Here is a 21,678-nt window from a genome sequence, read left to right as displayed (position 1 = left end):
CTCATACGGTGGTTACAGTTGATGACGCCCTCGGTTTGCACTGTTAGCGCTCTCAGCACCGTTAGCAGCGAGCCGCAAGCTCAGCCATCGCCATGTTGAGAGCCGTTGAGAGGCAATTAAAATGCTCCCAATCTTGTAAATAGCCTCTTTACAGAAAATAAATTCTGAAAGTTTAGTTTACTTAAATTAAAACTTTAAAATATGAATGATTAAATATCAAATTAATAATGAAATACATCTTGGAGATACTGTTCAACTGTTGGTACAAGAGGCTAATACAGTTGCTGTATAGAGTGGAACTATAACGTGTGTCCTTCATGCTCGTGTGGGTTCATGACGTGAACTCTGGAGGTTCTGCAGACCCTTTCACACACACTAGTGCAATCTGGCTTTACCTGCTGCTCCATATGGGAAGGCTGCATTCGCTGCATGGGAGGAATCCACTTAGTGAGAGAGAGAGAGAGAGAGAGAGAGAGAGAGAGAGAGAGAGAGTGTGTGAGAGAGAGAGAGAGAGAGAGGGAGCCTCAGATTCTCCTACATCCAGCTGATCCATTTGCAGTCATATCTGTCGTTTACCTGCCTACAGCAAAACCAGCGGTTGCTTTACAGGGCAGCAGTAAAGGCAGTGTGCAAAACACAGCTGCGCAGTCCCACCTGTTCCTGGTCTACAAGACTTGATCAGCAGCCACTGACCATTTCCAAATATGTCTGTGTGTGTATGTGTGTGTGTGTGTGTGTGTGTGTGTGTGTGTGTGTGAGGAAGAGAGAGTGAAGAAGGTAAATGTTGCCTTTGGTCAAAGAGGCTTTAGATGAGGTCACCTTTACTTCATCCTGTCACACTCCAGAGGATTATCGGTCTCTGTTCCATTAACCTCTGTTCCATTTATTCTTTTATTAGGCCAAACATATTCATTATTTCTGCCACGAACACACACAAAAACAGCTGGATTCTTTGCATTATTACTTCTCTTTGTGAGTCAAAAGAAGCATTTTACAAAAGTCCCAGTCGTCTCCCCTGCGGGGTCGTTCTCCCCCTCCGCAGAGAGAGAGGGAGTTAAAAAGGAGGGAAAGGACAGCAACAGGCAGCAGCTGATAGAAGGGCTGCCCCGCACACAACACAACAACAGCATTGTTATCTGACGCCTTCTCCCCCTCCCCTCCATAGGCCCCTCCGCCGTGCATGTACAGTATCTTTACAGAGAGCTTCCCGCAGAGTGCTGCAGGACATTCTTTTTGCAACATGCTGATTTTCACGTCCTGCAAAGCCAGTTGTGCGAGACACAATAGAGAAAAGTAGAGTCAAAGTACAGCTTCGCAGTGGAAGATATTTTATTATCAAATGATATGGACAGGTTCTAGTTTAAAGCAGTAGATTACTCACTTATTTTAGCAAACTTATGCCCCACTCCTCCATTTTGAATTTTGCCTGCGTTAAAGAAAAACAGACTAAGCTGTAAAGCCGACTCCATGTTGTTCTATTGATCAATAGCATGCACTTCTACTTATGATGCAGACATCTTCTTCCCCAGTATTTTTTTTACCTACAAGACGGGCTAACTCAGCTCCTTGTGCCACATTTTCTTCTATTATTTTCAGCATCACAAGTATAGAAATGCCTGCTTCCACAATGCTATTTCATTATCATACATATTTTATTATTGTATCACAATTACTGCTGCCGTCATGTGTATGCAGCATTGTTTATGCTGTAGTTGATCAAGGTGGAGATCATTTAAACTACTTTTACCATTGTTTAGTCTATAACATGTTAGCTTATCATATGGTTTGTACATAAAAACTTACTGTATAATGTGACTAGTGAGTAAAGCTGTTAAATTAATATAGTAAAGCACAATATCTCTAAAATGCAGTGTAGTGAAAGTACAAGATAGAATACCAAACTTTTGTATTTAAAGGAGCTATATTCAAAATTCTGATCATTGATATGGACAACTGTTCACAATGTAAAGATGTAGAGGAGTAATTTTACCTCCCTCACGCTCCCTCTGTGTGTGTCATAATCTGAGTTTTTCCGTGCTTTGTTTAAGTAGCCGGTTACAGCTGATCACGCTATCCCGACTGACGGAGTAGTCGCAGACTCGTAGTGCCCACCCTTTGGTTCCCCCTAAGGTTAAGCACCATTGATTTTGTTTGCACTGTTAGAAATGTTAGCGCTGTTGATTTTGTTTGCACTGATTGCGCTGTTGGTAATGTTGCTGTTGTTTGCACTGATGGCGTTGCTAGAACCGTTGCTGTTGTTTGCACTGTTAGTTGTGTTAGCACCGTTAGCTTCTAGCCGCCAGCTCAGCTCTCGCCATATTGAGAGGCGAGTGGAGGCAACAGAAATGCTCTGAAGTCCGTATTGAGCACCTTTAAGTCACTGTCCTTAGTTACATTCCACAGTTGTATATATCAGATTTTCATTCCCTGCTCATGAGTTTAATGGATAAGGCACTGACATATATTATTGATAGATATTGACAAAATATGTCTTCCACAGTGAGGCTGGCACTTCCTAAGCAGGATGTGAAACTATACAGAGTTTCTATGTGTTACATAAGTATAAGTTTGCTGTCTTGCGACTTGGAACTGCACACAGCTTGCTTTAAACTATTGTGGTACTTACAAAAGGACGTATGATAACCTGTCTTTTCAATACATCAGTTGTAAGATAATGTTTATAACAGTGATATATCATGAACCGGCCCTAAAAGGCCCTTCATATTTATTATGCAATCAGCAGTATTCCTAGTTCAGCCAATTTTTTCTGTATCACTATCTGTATCACTACACAAGGAGAGATCCTTTTTCAGTCAAGATTACATGCAAATGTGAAGGACAGGACCCCAGCTCTGTATCTCTAATGACATTTTAAACAAGTTAGAATTGATACCTTGTGTACATCCTTACATTTCTGAGTTAAGTACTCAAAGACCATAAACAGCCAGCAGAACTGGTTGCTGTTATCAAGGTTTACATTTCTACTACAGAGGATGCTTCTGCTGATGCTTCGCTAAAGCTTGTTGCTCTGAGTGCTAACAAGAGATGCAGGTACCTAATTCATGCGTTACTCACTCTGACCTTTTGCCTTGTCAAGTGGACCAGTGGGGTGAAGTAAACTCCTGGTGTCATTAACATGATAATACTGGCAAGCATCAGCATGTGACTTGGCCTAATTGTTTACACCTCTCTGCCCACGGGGAGCAGACTGAACGCTTTTATTTGGATAAACTGGGTGAATCTACAGGGTGTCAACTGGGGGTTGGGCTGCTTGTCTCTGTTGCCAATTTGCAACTCTCTTTTAGAAGATGAATATATTTCTACATTACACCTATTGTACCTTGAAGTCTGTGACTATTGCATCTTAGGCTCGAGAGCGCACGTCTGTACCCACACGTACCCTGTCGCCATTTTCCCCCCAAAGCTAAAATACAAAAGACTTGGCTGGGGGAGCCACACACCCCTCTCTCAATCTTCTGCTAATAGGCCTACAAATAGCCACATTTTATTTGTATCACTCGTGGTAAAAGGCACATAATGGGTTTGCCTTTGACATGTATTAAAGACAGTAGCCTACTTSCGCGCGTAAAAATGTAGCATTTTGGTGGGAAAAACAGGCGATTTCTGAGCGAGGTGGAAGTCAAGATTTAATGACAATTTTTGCCTTGTTACAGCAGATGGCTGCACAGAAAGACAAATGGCTCGCCGCGTTTGTTGATTGACGTGTGACGTACCCACACAGGTAGGAGCTTCGATTTGAAATTGCGTTGCTGACCACTGGGTCGTCCAATCACCGGGAAGTGGGGGCGGGATATAGCCCCGTCAATCATGCAGGAACTATGACGGTTTGAATAGGGAGGGAGGGGGAGAATCCAATCCGGTTTGAGCTAGTTCTTCTTCCAATGGAACATTACCGTCGCTGCGCTGTATTAGACTGTACTGGTACAGCTTTATCCAGAATATACCACTGTATTTTTCTCCTGTATTGAGCAACATTTAGCTCTCTTTTCTTTAAAAAAAATAAATAAATCACCCCACACAAACCAGCCATGCCTAAAAGGAGCAAAGTGAGTAGAACGACATCTTGCATGCATTCAGTAATACGGCGTTTATAACCCCCAACTGCAATCTGTAAAACGGGCTCGCTACAGCTAGCGATCAGAGTTGTTAAAAATGTTGCTACAAATGTTGTTTTTTCTGTTCCGGGTGAATGTGTACAATGTCGCCGCTTGCAGACAGGAGTTTAGTTGGCGTGTAGCGTCTGTTTTGATGTTCTCAAGTGGCCGATTCTCAGTGCTATCTCTCTCGAGCAGTGATTATCTTTGTGCCAAGTGTTTTCCGTGTGCTGGGGTTTATATTTGTACTGCGGAATGGTGAAATGCACAATTACAATTGTGTATAAAATACGTTTACTTGCAGTGTAGGACAAAGCGGGGTCGTTTTATCTGTCGACGGGTTGCTTTTTCTGCAGAGAAAGTTGGCGGCATATTGATTGTATCCTATGGGGGTCGTCACGCTGGCGACTAAAGTTTCGAAAACGTATACTTTAATTTAGCGGCTGTTATTTGGTGGGTGTTTGGCTTTTAGGCTAAGCTAGTTGTTTTCGTGTGGCCATCGAGTCTTCTTTACGGCTTTCTTGTGGATCAAAATATATTTTCTTACGATAATGTTAAATTTCCCTTCCCTAAACCTAACATGCATGTGTAGTTTTTGTTAATGAATGGCCGCCCTTATTATCGACGGTGAAAAAAAAGCATTTCTTGGAAGGCGTTCGTCGTGTCAGCCGAGTGTCTTTATGTGTGTTGTCGACTCAGGCCAGTCGAAGGGTTATGCAATGGCGAGCCTCCGTCAGCAAAGCGCCTGCTCTTGTTGCTGGGGGTTCTAGTAGATTCTGCTACCAGATCGACAGAGTCGCCGCTGAGCGTCTCGGAGTGACTCTTTTCAAATTCGTGGCGGGAACCGCTCGCTACACCGCTCGGTTTCGCTCCGTACACTGGCAATCCCGCTTATTACCAATGAATGGATGTGTTCGCGGGGAGGCGGAGTCCGCCCCCTCCTCCACCGGAGTTTTACAGTACAGACAAATCACTTGCAGGAGCCGGGAGAGCACGACCACAGGCCGTTCTTTAAACTGCACTTTCGTATATATAAGCAGGTCAAACTGTTCTTCATATTTCCTTATTGTTGTGTAGACAAATGCACTTCCACATTGATTCATGTTGATGTGTTGCTAAATATTATTTCAAATCGATATAATGAATATAAACATGCTGATTAAGAAGTGAGTCTTCTTGCTCTTCCAGGGTTAGAGCTCCATTGTTCCAAGATTTAGAATATATCTCAGCCAATCACAGCGGTTGTTCTAACCTAAATCATGTATGAAGCTTGCTGTGCAGCCATAGGCTAATGTTCTGTCTGGGAACGCCCACTTTTGAGTTACATAACTAATACTTAAATGACCCACCCCCCACCAACTCAACTCACCATAGGCACATGAAAATGCAGAACAATTCTATAACCTGATTTTTTTTCTTTTTTTTGTCTTTCACAGTCAGGAGGAGAATCCGTGGTGAGTCATAATTACACTTTTTTTTTTTTTTTTACATATCTGTGATATATATTTTTTAAATAAATAAAACAGTTAGTCTGTGTACCCACCAGGGGTCAGTAACACCCCATCAGTGAGCGCGAAAATCACCCTGTCGGTTTACTCTCTCTGCAGGCCAAGAGGAGATCTCTCAGGCTGAGTGAAGTGAGTAGAAACAAGCCCACACTGTCACAGATGATATGCATGCCGTTAACTGACTTCTTATGCTGACTATTCTTTTTTTCTTTTTTTGTTCCAGCAGAAACCTGTACCTGCAAAGGCAGAGGCCAAACCTAAGCCAAAGGTGAGTTTTTGTATTCATTACCTCTGATTAGATTAATTTATTAGACTCCCGACTGTTGACTAATAAGATGAATATTTTTGTTTTGCAGAAGGCACCTGTTAAGCCTAAGAAAGCCAAGGAGGTGGAGAAGGCCAAGCCAGAGGAGAAAGCACAAGAGGCCCCCGCTGAGAACGGAGAAGCCAAAGCCGAGGAAGAGGTGATGCTCGAAGCATCGTATAATAAACATGCAAAATCCACCAAATCTCCTGGGCGATGAAACTAAAACACTTTTAAAATTTGTTCTGTTTTCCAGGCACCAGCTACAGAAGAAGCTGATGATAAAGATGACGCGGCAGAATAACATCTCTCAAACCACATCTTTTACCAGTGCTCCCTGTACCTCTTTTCTTGTACAATTCAGGGGAATATTTTTATCAACTATTTTCTAAATACAGGTTTTTTAGTAGTTTGATTGTAGAGAACACTTTTTTTTAATGAAAGAAAAAAAATGTCAATTTGGAGACGGGAATTTCGTCACATCCCACAATTTTGCATCGCCACAAAAAATCGCGGTCGTTGTTGTTACTGTCAGTGGATTTCATTTCAGTTTTAAATGTGAAGGAGGGAGGGTGCAGGACAGGTTACCGTGTCGGCGCCAAGCACGGCGTTCACAGGAGCTGGGGCAACAACCGGAGGAGTTTGTCCGCGTGGATTACATTCCATATGCTTTATAAGGGACAGTGTATGTAATCTGTGCCGGGGTGGGGATGGACAAAGTCACAGGGCAACTCATTGTTTTATTGTTTATAATGAAGAACAGTGTTTTAGAATGTTTGTAAGCTTTGTTCTTATATGTTAACTCTTGTACTCATGCAGTTTTCTTAATGAATTTGATCAATACAGCTAAAATCCCTAGTACTGGAGCTCTCCTTATCAGAACTGTGCATCGCGTGTGTTGGTTGTGTCTCTGTTCTGTGATAGCATCGCAATAAATTTGTATAGCTGCTGTGAAAAAAACAAGGTTTTCAATCTTTCTATATGCAGTGTGTAATGGTACATAGTAAGGATGGTAAAAATGGAATCTGTTTTCTTAGCCAGAATAATGAGGTGTAACCATCAAAAAAAAAAACCTGTTGAGATTGGCGTCTTAAAGGCCAACAAACAAACTGTACATTTATTTGAGATGTCAAATGCATACCAGCAGTAGCAATATTAATGTGGGTTTTAGATATCTGTATCAAGTACAAGTGTGCAGTTCCTTTTATTTGTTTATAGATGTACCTGTGTAATGATTGTTATCAACAAATAAAACTCGGTTGGTAGTTGTTGCGCTGTTTCATTCTGAGGTGTTGGTTGATGATCGAGGAGAAGACCGCAGAAACATTGCAGTAACTGATCTAAAAGCTAAAGCTTTAAAAGTTCAAAGGAGAAAAAAAAGAAATCTAGCTAATTCGAAAAAGTACAAAACAAGAATATGTAAAAAGTGTGCTAGATTCGCTTCCAGATTCAGCATTGATTGTGATTTTATAAGCGGTATGTCACTAGTTTAATTGTGCAAGCATGTAAAGTGCAACAAATTGGAGGTTGTTAGTGTATCATTTCTACATGTAAAATAAAGCTTTATTCAATATTTGCATTTTGTTCAAGGTTTACCAGCAAATGTGTCTTCAAGGTGAAGAGGACGAGTTTAAGTTCAGTCCAAGGAGTGGTGCTTTACTAGAGCACTAACATAGCAGTACACCAGCATCATAGTAGCAGAAACACGTGTGTTGTTTAGCTCATCCCTGTAGAACCATTTAAAATGTCCCCCGTCACCTATTATTAAGCCACTCTTAAAACACTGGTTTTAACAGACGAAGAAGAGTTTCAGCACCGTGGACAGCTCCTCACTGGACCGTCGGTTTATCAGCTCTTATTCCACCCCCCCAGCATTTTCACTTTGACCAGTTTTGTGATGCATTCACATCACCTTCACAAAATGATATTTACCCTCTGTGTTAGTAAACAAACCGATAACGTGCGCCATTACGTATCTCTGATGCAGTAGCGGTAGTACGCTTACTTCCGGCTCTGCTGTGATTGGTCGTTGGAAAAGGTTACGAGGGAGGTACATGGAAGATTCACTTTACCATCTTCTTCTTCCCGGTGGAGCTGTCAGATGGGTTTCTTTCCGTAATCACACAGTATGCAAACACGCTACACTATGCTTCACTCAGAACCACTAGACCACTTGCTTCTGTTGCTAAAATGCTAAATGTCTATAAGTACAGCTAAGGAAAAACGCCATGAAGAGATCCCTAACGGATGCTTCAAGTGATGGGGGATAACATGCACAGTCCTTCACACATGCATTCTATGGGTTCACCTGAAGCTAATGTGAGGCCACCGCAGTCAAACATATTGTCTCCCTCCCACAGTTCGTCTTTTCTGTCAATAAAAGTCTCTTTGTGGAGTGTTTCCCCTGCAGAGCAGCAGAGCAGCGGAGAGTAACACAAATACAAACGTTCGTAGTAAAGAGGATGGAACTTTGAAAGATACTCACATAATTTGTGTCACTCGTATTGCAGAAGATTAAATGGAATGCAGTTTTGCACATTACAGGGACTTGATTTTTCCCCCCTCCTGACACTTAAATTGGAAATTGCATGAGGGATCCTTTCCCAGTCAGAGGAACATGTTCCAAATGTCCATATGGGTATAAATATAAAAAACCTGGGGTAGGGGGGCCCAGAGAGAAAGCAGATCAGCAAGCGATGCCATTTCGAAAATATTACTGTGTTCGAGGAATAACCCCTCTCAATTTCCAAATGATACCATTTTCTCAAAAAGGCAAAACCAGCTCCGTCATGGTTTTCTTCCTTTTGTTTTTTTTATTGGTAAAATAGTCAGTAGCAATCTATAACAAAATAATAAGCTTATTCTGCACAAACCATAACAAACTGTAAATAAACTACAAATAAAACTATTCAATAAATGAACAACTTCTTTGGTATTTTTGTCCTATTGAAATTTGCAATGACGACAGTCTGGTATGCCGATATTGTCGAATGTCAAGTCTCTATTTGATCATGTGATGAGACGATAAGATATACGGTCGCTAGTTCAGGCGCATAATCTGTCGAGCTGAGCAAACAGTCATGGCTTTGAAACAAAAGACGAGAGAGGAAAGAACAGGAAGAAAACAAGCAACCGTGTGCCTGTGTGCTTCATAACAAGTCGTTTTCAGAATTGGCTAAAGCAAGAGACAGATTTTAACTACTGCTCATTAAAATCAAACAAAGTAAACTTCACATTTATTAGATGTCCATGGTACAATCAACAGTAATTGGAGTTGTCAAAAGTCACAGATTTCTTTTCGAGATGAAAACATTAACAGTAGTATACAAGGCTTCCCACAAAACTTCTCTCGGCAAACACAGTGGCAGTGATTAAACACCTGTATTTTGATGTTCGTCTATCTTTAAAGACATGTCCGATCACACGAGCTCAGATGGCCCAAGAAGTCTGCATCAGGGACATTCTGGATCATGCAGCACACAACTGTGTATAAAAATAACATGCTCTCCTATTACTTCATTTCAGTGAAATAATGAGCCTTTTACAGTTTTGACCATGACACGTGCTACGACATTGGTGCATATACCTAGACAAATAATAGTCTAGAATACACAGGCCCATCAGTAAACATTCAATAGGTCACATCCAACTGAACTCCACTGAAGGCAAGATACGAGCAGCAGCAGGCATCCACTTTATCTCAACAAAATCAACTCAAACCATCGCACACTTTCATGTCCATGTTCTTTTTAGTATACAGCCGTCTTAAATGTTAAATGTCTCCACATGAAAAGTGCCTCTAGGATGAACTCGAAGCAATAAAAAGGACCGTGTGTAGGTTCTATTGGCAGAAATATAATATATTAATTATGTTTTTATTAGTGTACAATGACCTGAAAATAAGAATCGCTCTTTAGCTTGGAATGAGCCCTTTAAATCTTGTCGTGTTTCTACAGTAACTCAGAACGGACAAACCAAACACTGGCCACCGTAGTTCTCCGACACGCTCGGAAAGGGAGGGGTGAGTGGAGGGGTGTTCAGTTGGTTGCAATCTACAACTTCACCACTAGATGCCACTAAATCCTACACACTGCTCCTTTAAAACATTAGCTTGTGATGAACAGTTTACATCTGCCATCTTCGTGGTGTTGAATTAGGGATGCACTGATCCGACTTTTTCAGTCCCGATAACAATACTCATACCTGGGCTGTGGGTATCGGTGCATACAGAGTACCGATCCGATACCAGTGTTGAATTAATAAGCTGTATGCCTCACTGCGTGGAAGAGACTGGGAGCATTCTTTTATGTGAAAGGCAACACCAGGTTTGACTTAAACATTGCTTTGTAACACAGAATGTAATAAGTAAATACTGTTATAAAAATGTACGGAATTGTTATTTTATATCATTATTCATTTTATTAATAGTATCCTATACCAGATCGTCCTATAGCCATAGATATCCAGCTATTTGAGTCAGTATCAGACCTATATCTGATATCGGCGCATCCCTAGGTTTAATGTGAGGAAACATCTGTGTGTGACTAAAGCACCTGATTGTGTGTTTGTTTTCCGAGGTTAGTCCGTGTGACAGTGATTTCGTTAGGTCTAATTGGCGTTGTATTAATGTGCAGTATTGAAGTCACATGACAGGACGTCGACGGTTGGCTTATTTCAGGAAGACACATTAGTCCGTTTTTTCCGCGATCCGTCCCATCTTGGTGCGTATGTTGCGCGCGAAGAAGAAGGCAACGGTGGCCACGACCATGATCAACTCGGCAACCCAGAAGGCCGTGTCCCAGCTGTGATGCTTGGCGATGGTGCTGAAGGGAAGGCCCGCCATAAAAGCCCCGACTGCAACAAAAGGAAAGCTCGTTTGGTCATGCGAACGTATCAATGCTGGAATACTACAGCAAGTGATTCAGGTGTTTCTGCTGGTTTATGTGAATTTACCATTAGCCATCAGAGCTACAACAGCATGAGAGGTTCCACAGAAATTTGAAGGAGCACTTTCACTGGCTATCACCCCGAACAAGGCGATCGGTCCGTAGGAAGAAAATCCAAACACAGCACCGAGGAACAGGATCCAGATCTGTGTGCGACAACGAGAAAACACAGTGCTCTCCAACACTTTCCTAAGATTCAGTACAGCAAATCTTTTATACCCACGAAATCCTTAACATTTTTGAGCATACCTCTTTTTCTGATACACCAACAAGGACAGAGACAGGATGAAGGACTTGGACCCAAAGAGGAGCCTCCTGTGCAAACACAATGAGCCACTGTAATGTCCACTTCAAGCATTTTGGAAAGTAAAGAAAAGAAATTAAGTTGCAATTACCGTCGGCATCTCATGTGTGATGGTGACCCTGAAGAGGTACATGGACACGCACATGCCGGCCATCATGAAAATGAGCAGGCCGTGGCGAGGGTTGCCGTGGGTGCCCAAGCCTTGCTGGAGGAAGTCAAAGAGAGGATGGTACGGAACCCCGCTCAATAATCCCAGTCATGTTTTGCCTGATCTAGCCAAGCTCCGTTACTCACCCGAGCTACGGCTCGATCAGAGAGGAACCCTGCTGCAAGGCTGCCCACGAAACCCCCCACCTCCAAGGCACTCATGTAGGTACTCCCTGTGGGAAACAAAGCAGCTGATGTCAGCACCCCTAACCAGTCAGATGGAGTGTAAAACCAGTGAGAGGCGATGGACAATTAAAAAAAATGCACACCCATGAGAACAGTCTGGCCTTTCTCCTGCATGAGGAACAACTGTCCCCAGTCAGTGGCAGCTGTCTTCACCCCGAACACCACCAAGTAGCCCAGAGACAGCAGCCACAGGAAAGGGGAGAGGAGGAACTCCCTCAGGGTGCTCTCACTGTTGCCTGGGGAGGGGATAGACATTCACAAGGTCAAATGAACTAGAGATCAGCAATGGGTCGATATACATGATGCAGCACAGTATGCAGTAAGGGTACTGGTATGTGTGGGTTATATAACTATTATAATACCTTACTCTACACAGCATACCAGTGATACTCACAAAAATAAAAATAAATTGAGACAGTGGGATTTTTATTTGCACTTTGAACGTAATTAAGGTATCAAAATGCATAAACAAGCATCAAGATGGACTAATAGAGCTTGTTTATTTAAAAAAATAAAAAGTACCAGGTGAGGATCTTTACTCAGGGGTAGTCAAATAAAAGTCTTATAGTCCCCTCCCACATTTCCACAATGACACAGATCAAGGAGGGATGGATTAAGAGACTTATATTTAACCATGAACACAAAATTAGAGAGTGGTTGTTATTGATGAGGTACTAACTGCTCTGCCTGCACGTGGGAGGACATTACTGATGTCAGGATCAGAATTATTATTAATGACCTCCTCTGCCTGATCTGCATAGTGATAAGGGTTTAGGAGTTACAGCTTTGACTATGTATGTAGTTGTAATCCATCACACTCAGGTGGTTAAGTAGCAATAATTTGGAAACATACCCAAGTCCAATCAACAAATATATTCCACCATAATTAAAGCTACTACCTTTCATTGTGTGTTGATTTTGGCGGTCCCTGTGGACAAAAGTGGTTGAGCCAGAGTCCCTTCAGAAAACCTCTCATTTTACGCAATTTTAATGTTAATGTCGTACTTCTGGAGTTGCATTTACGCTTCAAAATAAAAGAGCTAATTTGTGAAGATTTTTTAGAAGGAGCTGTATTTAACATTCAGAGCATTAATATAGCAGCAAACCACTATTTGCTCTGTAACGATCTAGTGGAGTAATGTCTACCTGAGCAGAGAATGAAGTCACTCTCCCTCTGTGTGTGCCGTTATCTGAGCTTCTCTGGGCTTTGTTGACATAGTTGTGGCCCGCTGCGTGTGCTTTTAGTGCACGTTAGTACATGTGAGCGCGACCACTGGTGAGCTCTTATAAACCTCCTCACACTGCAGTATTAACAGGCCCCTTGGATGCTGTGTCAGTTACCAGACGTTTGTCATACAGTCATTTGACTAATTGCAAATATTGCAAGCGTGGTTGTTGGGTCAAACCCACTGTTGGGATGTTGGGAGCTAACACGGCACCATGTGACTCACATGCTTTGAGGTAACCATCCTCAGCTACACAGGAAGTGGCCTCTTTACCCACTGTAAAAACCTGCTGGCTCTCATCTCCTCTCTTCTCTTACCTCCCTTAGCCCCCTTCTTGGCCGCTGGCTCGATGCTGGGCAGGCCCACGTCCTTTGGCTCGTTCTTTATGAGCACCACACAAACAAACGAGAAGGAGGCGCAGAGGATCCCCGACATGGTCAGGACAGTCCTCCAGTCGTAGTACTGCAGGAGCACCGTGACCAGGATCGGACCCAGACTCCCGGCCAGGTTCATACTGCAGGACAGAATAGACCACCATGTTCCAAACTGAGAGGGCTCAAACCACTGGTGGAAAAAGAGACGCAAAGAGAAAGCAAAGCAGAGGATGCCTCAAACCCTTCACTGCAGGCAGAGAATGCAGACTTATTTAAATAATGTCATTTTAATATGCATGTTTAAAACCATCATGTACTGTACGTATTGTCGGCTGCTTTCCATGCTCCATGTTCCTGAAGCAACCCACAGGTCATGGTCAGAGACACGCTGATTCACATCTCCGCCAGGAGAATCATGCGATCACTCTGGTTCATGAGTTTGTGAATGAGTGTGAACCTCTGCGTCTGTCCACAGCTTATCTCTCATTCTGCATCATATTTGGGGTGCCCTGTTATGGCTGCATGATAAAATACATCACACATTCTCAAAAGACCATTAGCCAACTGTGGGTTGTAATCATTCAACATTACAGCATTGGTCGTTGCAGACACACCTCGCAGAGATCACCTTTCTAGTTAAATTGTCTTTCAGAGTCTAAAATAGCATAGTTTGCATTTTCAGCACTTTCTTTTGCCAAATTTCCAATTATGCTTTTATTTTACTGCTGCTGGAGAAATGGCATCAGAACCACATGCCCTCACGATGTAACACAGCTGAAAACAGCCATGAGCATTCCTCACGCAGCATACCCAACAGAGTAACCAGTAACTTGAGAATCCACTTGGCAAATACTTAAGAGCAGCCCCCAGGCTGAATTAACACCATGTCGATCCACATTGTGCAGATGTTAACTCTGTTCCGTGGAACAGGAGCTACAGAAGCCATGAACAACTGGTGAAGACTTGGAGCTATCAGAAGACTGTTTGAGAAAAGGGAAACACCTTTGGTCAAAGTTGTTTTCCTTTCAGAAAGATCTGCTGAGGATCTTCTATAAATACCTTCTCCTGTAATCTGATCCCCTTCAAGCATGCTGAACACATGCCAAAGCCTATTTATTCCCTCACCTTTTGAGCACTGCTACTAATAAGGCAGCTTCTCGGGTCGACTCTGAGTGCAGAACAGCTGAATGAGTCGAGCTTTGGTCAAAGAGCGTTTGTTTTCAGAGTCCTGCCTGCGATGCGAGCCATTCACCAGAGCTTTATGATCCAAAAAGCTGGTTGTGAATGAGGCCTTCGCCGTTTGCTAGGTAACCCTGTAATTTCTCAAAACTATCACCGCTGCCAATATCACCACCACTTGCTAGTACAGAGAGAAAACCAGACAACATGTCTGGCAGCAGGTGGTTCCCACACTCCGGGTTTGCACCCTTTCAACCAGCTGCTCGGAACAATCGCAAGCGTCACGAGCGGCCTTGCGTGTCGAGAGCGGGACATTTTGCTGAGTAAGGGGATCTGTGTCGCATGAGGTGGCAGGCAGTGCAGTGTTACCTTGCGCAGCACTTTCCCACACGGGGGCCAGCCGCAGCCTTGACCCAGCCCGTTGAAGAACCAGAGCAGGGCGAACATGGGGACGGTGGAGGACCAGGAGAACGCCACGTTGATGCCGCCCACCAGGAAGAGGCCGATAGAGAAGAGCCAGCGGGCGCTGATCTGGTCCGACAGCACGCCGCTGATGAACTTACTGATGGCGTACGCCATGGTCTGGCTGCTGGTGATCAGACCTGCAGAGACACAATGAAGGTTACTGTTAAAAAACAATGTGCAAAGAAAGAGACTGTAGCTTCGTACCCACGAAGGCAACCAAAGATGCATGAGACTTAAGTCATTTCACTGCCAATAAGATCAAACCAGTAGGACTTAAAAGACACCAAACATGGCAACGTGTTGCATTAGACATTTACATGGTTCATGTGCAAGGAGGATTTGGGGTGAGGGTGAGAATTACAAAACATCAAAGAGTGGGTGAACTGACTGGTGGCCGTTCAGTTTGCCACACTGCATGCTAATGCCTTTGCACTGTGCTTGGATAGCAAGCTAAATGAGACAGATTTAGGACAGATTTATTGCAGTGTTTTCGCCAACAACAGCCTCGTTACAGACCCAATGATTGCTTGAGCCAATATTACTTAACCAAACAAATAAGAAAAGATGCTACTCTCTCACCCAAGTCATCTTTGTCCAGTTCGATCTCCTCCATCACAGAGGGCATGACGAAGGAGAAGGTCTTCCTGTTGAAGAAGTACAGCGCGTAGCCGATGAACATGCAGGAGAAGACGGCTGCTCGATAATAGCCGTAGCCTGTGGCCCCCATGGTTGCAGTCGGTTCCGAAAACACAGACGCAGAACTTCGGGGTGAAAAAAAGAAGAAGTATTATTTCCTCCGAGTTGTGTATTCAGTGGAGTCTTGTGTTTGAATCCAATCGAAGTGAGAGCTGCGCCGTTGGGACTGTTCTTCTTAAAAAGTAGAGGTTATTAACTACTTGTTTGCACTGGGACGGCGGAGACAGGACGCAGCATTGGCTGGGCGGTGCTGATTAAATGTTCTCCATGAGGAGGACAAACACTCCTGACAGCTCTCTTCTTGCCGGCTGGAGGCTCGGTCTGTCTTATCTGTGAGGCTGCTGCTTGTAGAAAACGAGGACAGAGGGAGGAAACCTTACACCGACCTAAAAAAACAAAAACACCATAATAAATAACAGAAACCATTACGACTGGTCATTCTGAAAATTGCAGATACTTAGCACATGGACACTTTGGTTTGAACAAGTAGATAAAAGACAATTGAATGATATTTTGTTTGGACACAACAAATGATGTATAAATGAATTAGGAGAAAAGTCTTCATGAATAAACAGAGCACACTTTCTTCTCATAGCAATGTGACATCTGGAGCCGCGCGCGCACACACACACACACACACACACACACACACACACACACACAGTTGACCCCCAGCAGCCACCTTGATATTTCCAGCCCCCACAGGTTCAGGATAAAGTGACATTCTCTAACCGCAGCTTGGTCTATGTTTCACTCGTCATATAAATACAAAGTTGCTGCTCTAACGCGCTAGATCTGTTTTGGGGGTCTCCAGGCAGCAACCCCGAAGATATCAGGTGTCCAATAAGGAACTCACATAACCGACGCGGTTTGTATCCTATTTTCAAATATAAAACGATACGAGGAAGTACGAGGACCTCAAACAGCCTGTAAGTTTATCCATTGCCGTCATGAATCCGGAGCATTTAGCTCTTAGATGTATGTACACACTTCAACTCCCTGGAGTTGACCTCTCTGACGGAGGCCTGACACAGACAGAGTGCATACGACAACATTACACATGACAATGGACTGAAACTCTTTGAACAGGACCATTCTTCGCTCCCGTTGGTACACAAACACCCTCAGTTAGTGAACGTTACTCGTGGCGAACTAAGGTGTGGGGCTGCGGTCCTTTTATCCGAGTGTCATTCGGGGCTTTAACGTCACCAAATGCCGACATAAAGCAAGAAATATCGATGCTCTGCGCCGTCTGAAACGCCGGTTACCGTGTCGCTGCCACGGTGAATGGGGGGGGGTTAAGACATTAAAGCTGGTTACCTTTCATTCGCGTCCCTCTCGCTGATCCCATCAAATCCCAACAAAAAAAAAAAAAAAAAAAAAGGGACGACGCGCGTTCATGAATCTGCAGCTCGTGAGCGCGTCACCGTGACACACTCGCAGCAGCCAGCGTGGCCACGAACCACCGCGCACACTAGTTACAAATGTTGCACTGCGATCCTGGTGGCATTCCTAACGCAATGAATTCATGCCACCCAACTCCATTTCAAATATGCGACTTTAAATGTGTAATTTCTCACGGCGCTGCCAACGTGGAATGCGTCATGGTCCAAAACCGTTTCGGGATCAGTCAGACCTGCAGAATAAACGTCGGCATAGTCTAGGATCTAATATAGGCCTATATAGGCCAATATTATGTAGATCTATTATAAAACACTGCTCACCACTGCCATCCTCTGGCGGCATTATTGGTTTAATGTGTGACTGCTTTAACAAAATATTTTAATAGTCAGCAAAAACATGCATGAGTATTAATAGTATAAGTATTAGTGAATAGTTATAGCAGAATTATATGTTTATTTTAAAGTCATAGCAGCGATACAGCTTGTGCGATGAGACAGCAACCAAGGTCGTCAGATTCGCGTTTGCCAGGTCAAATCAGGTCACCATCAAAGCCCAAAATCACTGCTGGGAAAAAGGCAAACTTTAGTCTCCCGTGTGTTTGTAACGTCTCAAAAGTGGGATGTCCTCGAACGCATCATCTGGCAAAGAAGGACTAATGAAGTTGGATGGGTAAAACAGTGCTGAGAGGACAAACTTAAAGCTCCACTAGATATGGCACTAAAAAAAGATATTTTCAGTGCAGTAGGCCAGTATTCAACAGAATCAATTTCATTTTTGAAACAGTTCACAGGAGATTTGATCTCTGGGCAGCAGTGGTGTCAGCAACAGAAGAATGCAGATGAATTGTCAGAATGGCTGTTGTTAACGTGCAAAACAGTCTTTGAGCAGAGTAAACCTTTGGGAGACCTACGCTCAAACGCTGTTAATTATGAAGCTTGAGTCAGGTGACTAGCTTAGCTTAGCATCATGACTGAGAGGCAGCAGGGCACCATAAGCTGCACTGGCCCTCTTCACTGACAGATAGAGAGACACATCCTGACTGTAATATAATGCAAAGCATTGCATTGTGGGATTGTTGGAAGTGTAAGTAGTGTACATGTCATGGTCACTTTGAATTTTGAGAGAACTGCACAGTGCATCCATTTTACACTCACTCTGTGTCCTATATCCAGACTACACACTAATTCTAAGCAGGCTTTTAGAGTATGCACAGGAAAAGTGACAAAAGTCAGTGTGCAGGCTAGAAACAAATACTGATTTTAAGTGTGTTGCTGTTCGACACTTTTCTCCTGGATGGTGGAACATCAAAAACATTTAGGAAAACTGAAAAATAACTGTTGAAATTGAATTGGCAGTGACATTCTAAGAAGATTGTCTTGATGTCCTGTATACAAACTGCAGAAAGCAGTATGCTATATAGGTTAGTAGTATATAGGGCAAAGACTTCAAAAAGAATGGTGGAGGGTAAATATAGTGCACCAATGGGGAGTTGTTTCAGACACAGGCCAGGACCCTGAAACTGAAGCAGCTGAACGGAATTCCACTTTCATTTTATTACTCACACCTGTGCTTTTCTGACAGTGACATGTCAAAATGTCTGCTGCGGAAAAAAAGGCGTATTGAATTTCGTTTGCTTCACTTTTTGTTTACTGCATTACTCTCTTCAGTGATATCCGTTATACAGTATGTGGCTTTTATAGTATCCTTTTTTATTCTTTTTTGATGATGATGTAATTTGTGCTCCTGTGTTGTTGGTAAGTCTTTGTGAAAGATAGATAGATAGTTACTTTATTAATCCCACAAGGGGAAATTATTTTGCTACAGCAGCATTTATATAAGTAAGCAACAAAAATTGCAGAGTAAAAAATATTAAATATGAATATACACAATATATACATAAAATAGAATAATATAAAATGAACTAACTAAACAACGTGACTCTCACTGTTTGAAATTTGTATCCCGTAACCAATATACAATATATAGTTAATGACCAATTCATTATGGGCAGTCAGGGCGCTACACAACCACTGTCCACCCACACCCTCAGACCTGTATCATAGTATATGGAGTTTAGTGGCCTAATAAAAAAATCCACTTAACTTTTACCAGAGCAGAGGCCAAATCAGCTACAATTACTAAAACACCTGCCAATACATTACCACTGTAGAGAGTACGATCGTGATCTTGTCTTTGTATAAACTCTTTGGTTAGTATTCTGTCACTGAATGCCTGGTTTCTTCTCCATCCAGCAGATGGAGCTAAAGGTATGTGCTATTTGTGGTGGACTATTAGGCCGTGACAGACTGGTGTATGTATTTTGCATATGTAATATGACAGAACAGGTAGTATGGTGCATATTCCAGGAGGCCATGCAGACAGTTTTATGTAGATCAAATGACTGAATCATTCATTTTTTTTCCTGTTGACATCCAAAGTCAAAATTGTGCTTGTTTGTTTCCTGTGAATTTTGTTTTTCTTCTGAGGTGAGAGTTTTTATTAATCCTTAAAATTGGTTGAGAATCCAGCTCCGCAAGTGAACCATTTAGAGAGTGATGGTACACAGTTTGCTCAATAAGTTCATACTCACAGTTAAGAGTCATTCAATCATACAGTATGTAGACTGGTTTTCTATCTCTGTTTTTACACTTTGACATGTTGACGGGATGTTCATTCAAATGTTTCAGTGTTATTCACTGTGAATGTGATCTAGCTGACCAGACATCTTTTTTTTTTCTCTCCACCCAAGGACACGGCACCATTTTGAAGACACAAGGTGATCCTTTTTCTCTCGTCTGTACTCTGTAACCTGCAGAGTGGATGCACTGATCGACGGTGAGTGACAGCCAGCCGCATCCACAGAGAGAGGGAGTCCTCTGCACTGCATCAAATAACACATCGGTTGTTCTTTACAATACACAGTATACACAATTAATGTGCTGTGGAATCGGGAGGCAATCGTTTTTTTGGACACTATTGCAATGACGCAACCTACATACATACCTCAGCCTAGTTTTAAATTATTCAAGACAATGCCCCATGGCTGTATTGTGTAATGAATTCAAGATTAATTTACTCCCAAATGACAGAAAAGTGGATTTAAAGGAAGAAGCATGAGAACATCGAAGCTAGCTCGGACAACGTCCAAGACATGATGTTAGGACTGATGAGGAGACCTCACCCAGTGAGCACCAACCCGGATTTCAATGTTGATTTCTGGTTGAAAACTGGTTGAAATTGGGTCTGAACGTCTAAGAACTATTTTTACTGTCTGTTCAACCGGCTAAAATGCGGTTACAACATCAACGTGTCACAAAACACCAATTTGTTTTAAAATATTGATGGTTTGTTCAGTTGTAGGTTGATAGAGACACGATATTGGTTAGTTTGAAAGTATTTCTCCAAAGTCATATTACGCTGGCGGGTGAAATGTGGTCTACACAAGACGTGATTTCAATGCATTTAATGTTTCATATAAAACGTCATCATAATGGAACTATAGACTGTGCTGTGAACAAGAAGCTCCCAGGACATCGTAATGAGAGCAGAGTACATTCTCGGAATACGGAATTCGGAGCACATCCTCCGCGCGGCTCTCAACATGGCGACAGCTGAGCCGGCGGCTGGCATCTAACGGTGCTAACAGCTCAAACGACGGCAACGGAGCTAACAGTGTTTCACCGGATGGGGAACTCCGGAGCGTGGGAGCAACACGTTCTGCACTGTTGGTCGGGACGATGTTACTGTAACCGCCGAATGAACACACAAAGAAAATAGTTGTTTGTTGCATATTAAAATGGTCTCAATTTAGCACTTTTAAATAAAGCTTATTTAATTATCTTTCTGTTTCTGTTTATCTGTCTAAAGGCTACCTCAACAGCACTGATACTTGGAATAACACTCCAGCATAAGAGAAATAATGAGTCTCGGCTCATGGCACCTGTCCAGATGAACCACATTGCGGGGGGGGGGGGTGTTACTCCGCTCATTCAATCGACTCTTACCAGCAGCAATCAGGGTTTCCCATGCCACAGTGCAGGAATAAGCTTCACATCCCAATTAATGCATCAAACTCAGCCCCTGCTGCTGGGGACTTGGCAAGGCCATTACAACTCCCCATCCTTCTCTTTCCCCCTATCTCCCTGCTCTGGATGAGGATTGAACCCCCTTGGGGTTACACTTATTTCTTACAGATCCAATTTCACCCATGTGCAGCACTGCGTCAGCGACACTGTTGAGAAAATGTCATGCGTTCTCACCTCTTCTTTTGTAATCAATTAATTTAATCTTCATTGTGTTTTGGGGGAATTGGTGCAGACTTCCCAAGAATTCAAATATACATAGGCATACATAGGCGTTAAGGGGAAAATACACAACGTTCTCCTCTATGCAAACGGGAATATGAGGAGGTATGTGTCCTGGGGTGGGTTATGCAAATGTTTCCTTGAGAGCACTTTTAATTGTATCAAATACAAAAAAATAATGAATCTGTGTAATGCAATATTTATGAAAAGTGAATTTTATTTCTCCTGCATCAAAGGCAGATGGACTCACTATGCAATCGATACTCTGCATGGGGTGTATCTCCCAAAGGCAGCTCCTACACCAACACTTCACCACCCAAAGCTGCGGGGCAGAGACCAATGGGAAGTGAGGAAGCAGATCACAGGTGCAGAGGCGAAAAAAAAATACACAAGGAAAGATGGAAGTTTAATAAAAATGTAAATTCCTCTCAAGAGTTATAAGAAGCAATTTGAGGATCTG

The 21,678-nt window shown here is 42.8% G+C and overlaps 2 protein-coding genes across 3 annotated transcripts; one reads left to right on the top strand and one right to left on the bottom strand.

Annotated features, from left to right (window-relative positions):
* Nucleotides 1–3,890: 3,890 nt before the first annotated feature.
* On the top strand, nt 3,891–7,195 carry hmgn1b (high mobility group nucleosome binding domain 1b). Of its 2 annotated transcripts, none has more exons than XM_031857322.1 (6): nt 3,891–4,067; nt 5,552–5,569; nt 5,723–5,752; nt 5,850–5,891; nt 5,980–6,087; nt 6,184–7,195. In XM_031857322.1, exons 1-6 carry the CDS (start codon nt 4,050–4,052, stop codon nt 6,229–6,231), a joined length of 264 nt encoding a protein of 87 aa, XP_031713182.1. In that variant the 5' UTR covers nt 3,891–4,049; the 3' UTR covers nt 6,232–7,195. The 2 variants fall into 2 exon arrangements, with proteins under 2 accessions (XP_031713182.1, XP_031713181.1); XM_031857321.1 differs by having other exon boundaries at nt 5,847–5,891.
* A 2,761-nt stretch (nt 7,196–9,956) lies between these two features.
* slc37a4b (solute carrier family 37 member 4b) lies at nt 9,957–17,029 on the bottom strand. Its single transcript, XM_031857589.1, has 10 exons — nt 16,831–17,029; nt 15,394–15,896; nt 14,719–14,951; nt 13,114–13,360; nt 11,654–11,806; nt 11,472–11,557; nt 11,269–11,382; nt 11,123–11,188; nt 10,881–11,019; nt 9,957–10,781 (listed from the first exon to the last, which is right to left on the bottom strand). The coding sequence occupies exons 2-10, from the start codon at nt 15,539–15,541 to the stop codon at nt 10,615–10,617; spliced, it is 1,353 nt and encodes a 450-aa protein (XP_031713449.1). The 5' UTR covers nt 15,542–15,896; nt 16,831–17,029; the 3' UTR covers nt 9,957–10,614.
* Between the last annotated feature and the right edge of the window lie 4,649 nt (nt 17,030–21,678).

Source organism: Anarrhichthys ocellatus, unplaced genomic scaffold (genome assembly GCF_004355925.1).
Source record: "Anarrhichthys ocellatus isolate YVR2014 unplaced genomic scaffold, GSC_Weel_1.0 scaffold18, whole genome shotgun sequence".
Lineage (NCBI taxonomy): Eukaryota > Metazoa > Chordata > Actinopteri > Perciformes > Anarhichadidae > Anarrhichthys > Anarrhichthys ocellatus.
This window is presented reverse-complemented; position numbering and strand designations above follow the sequence as displayed.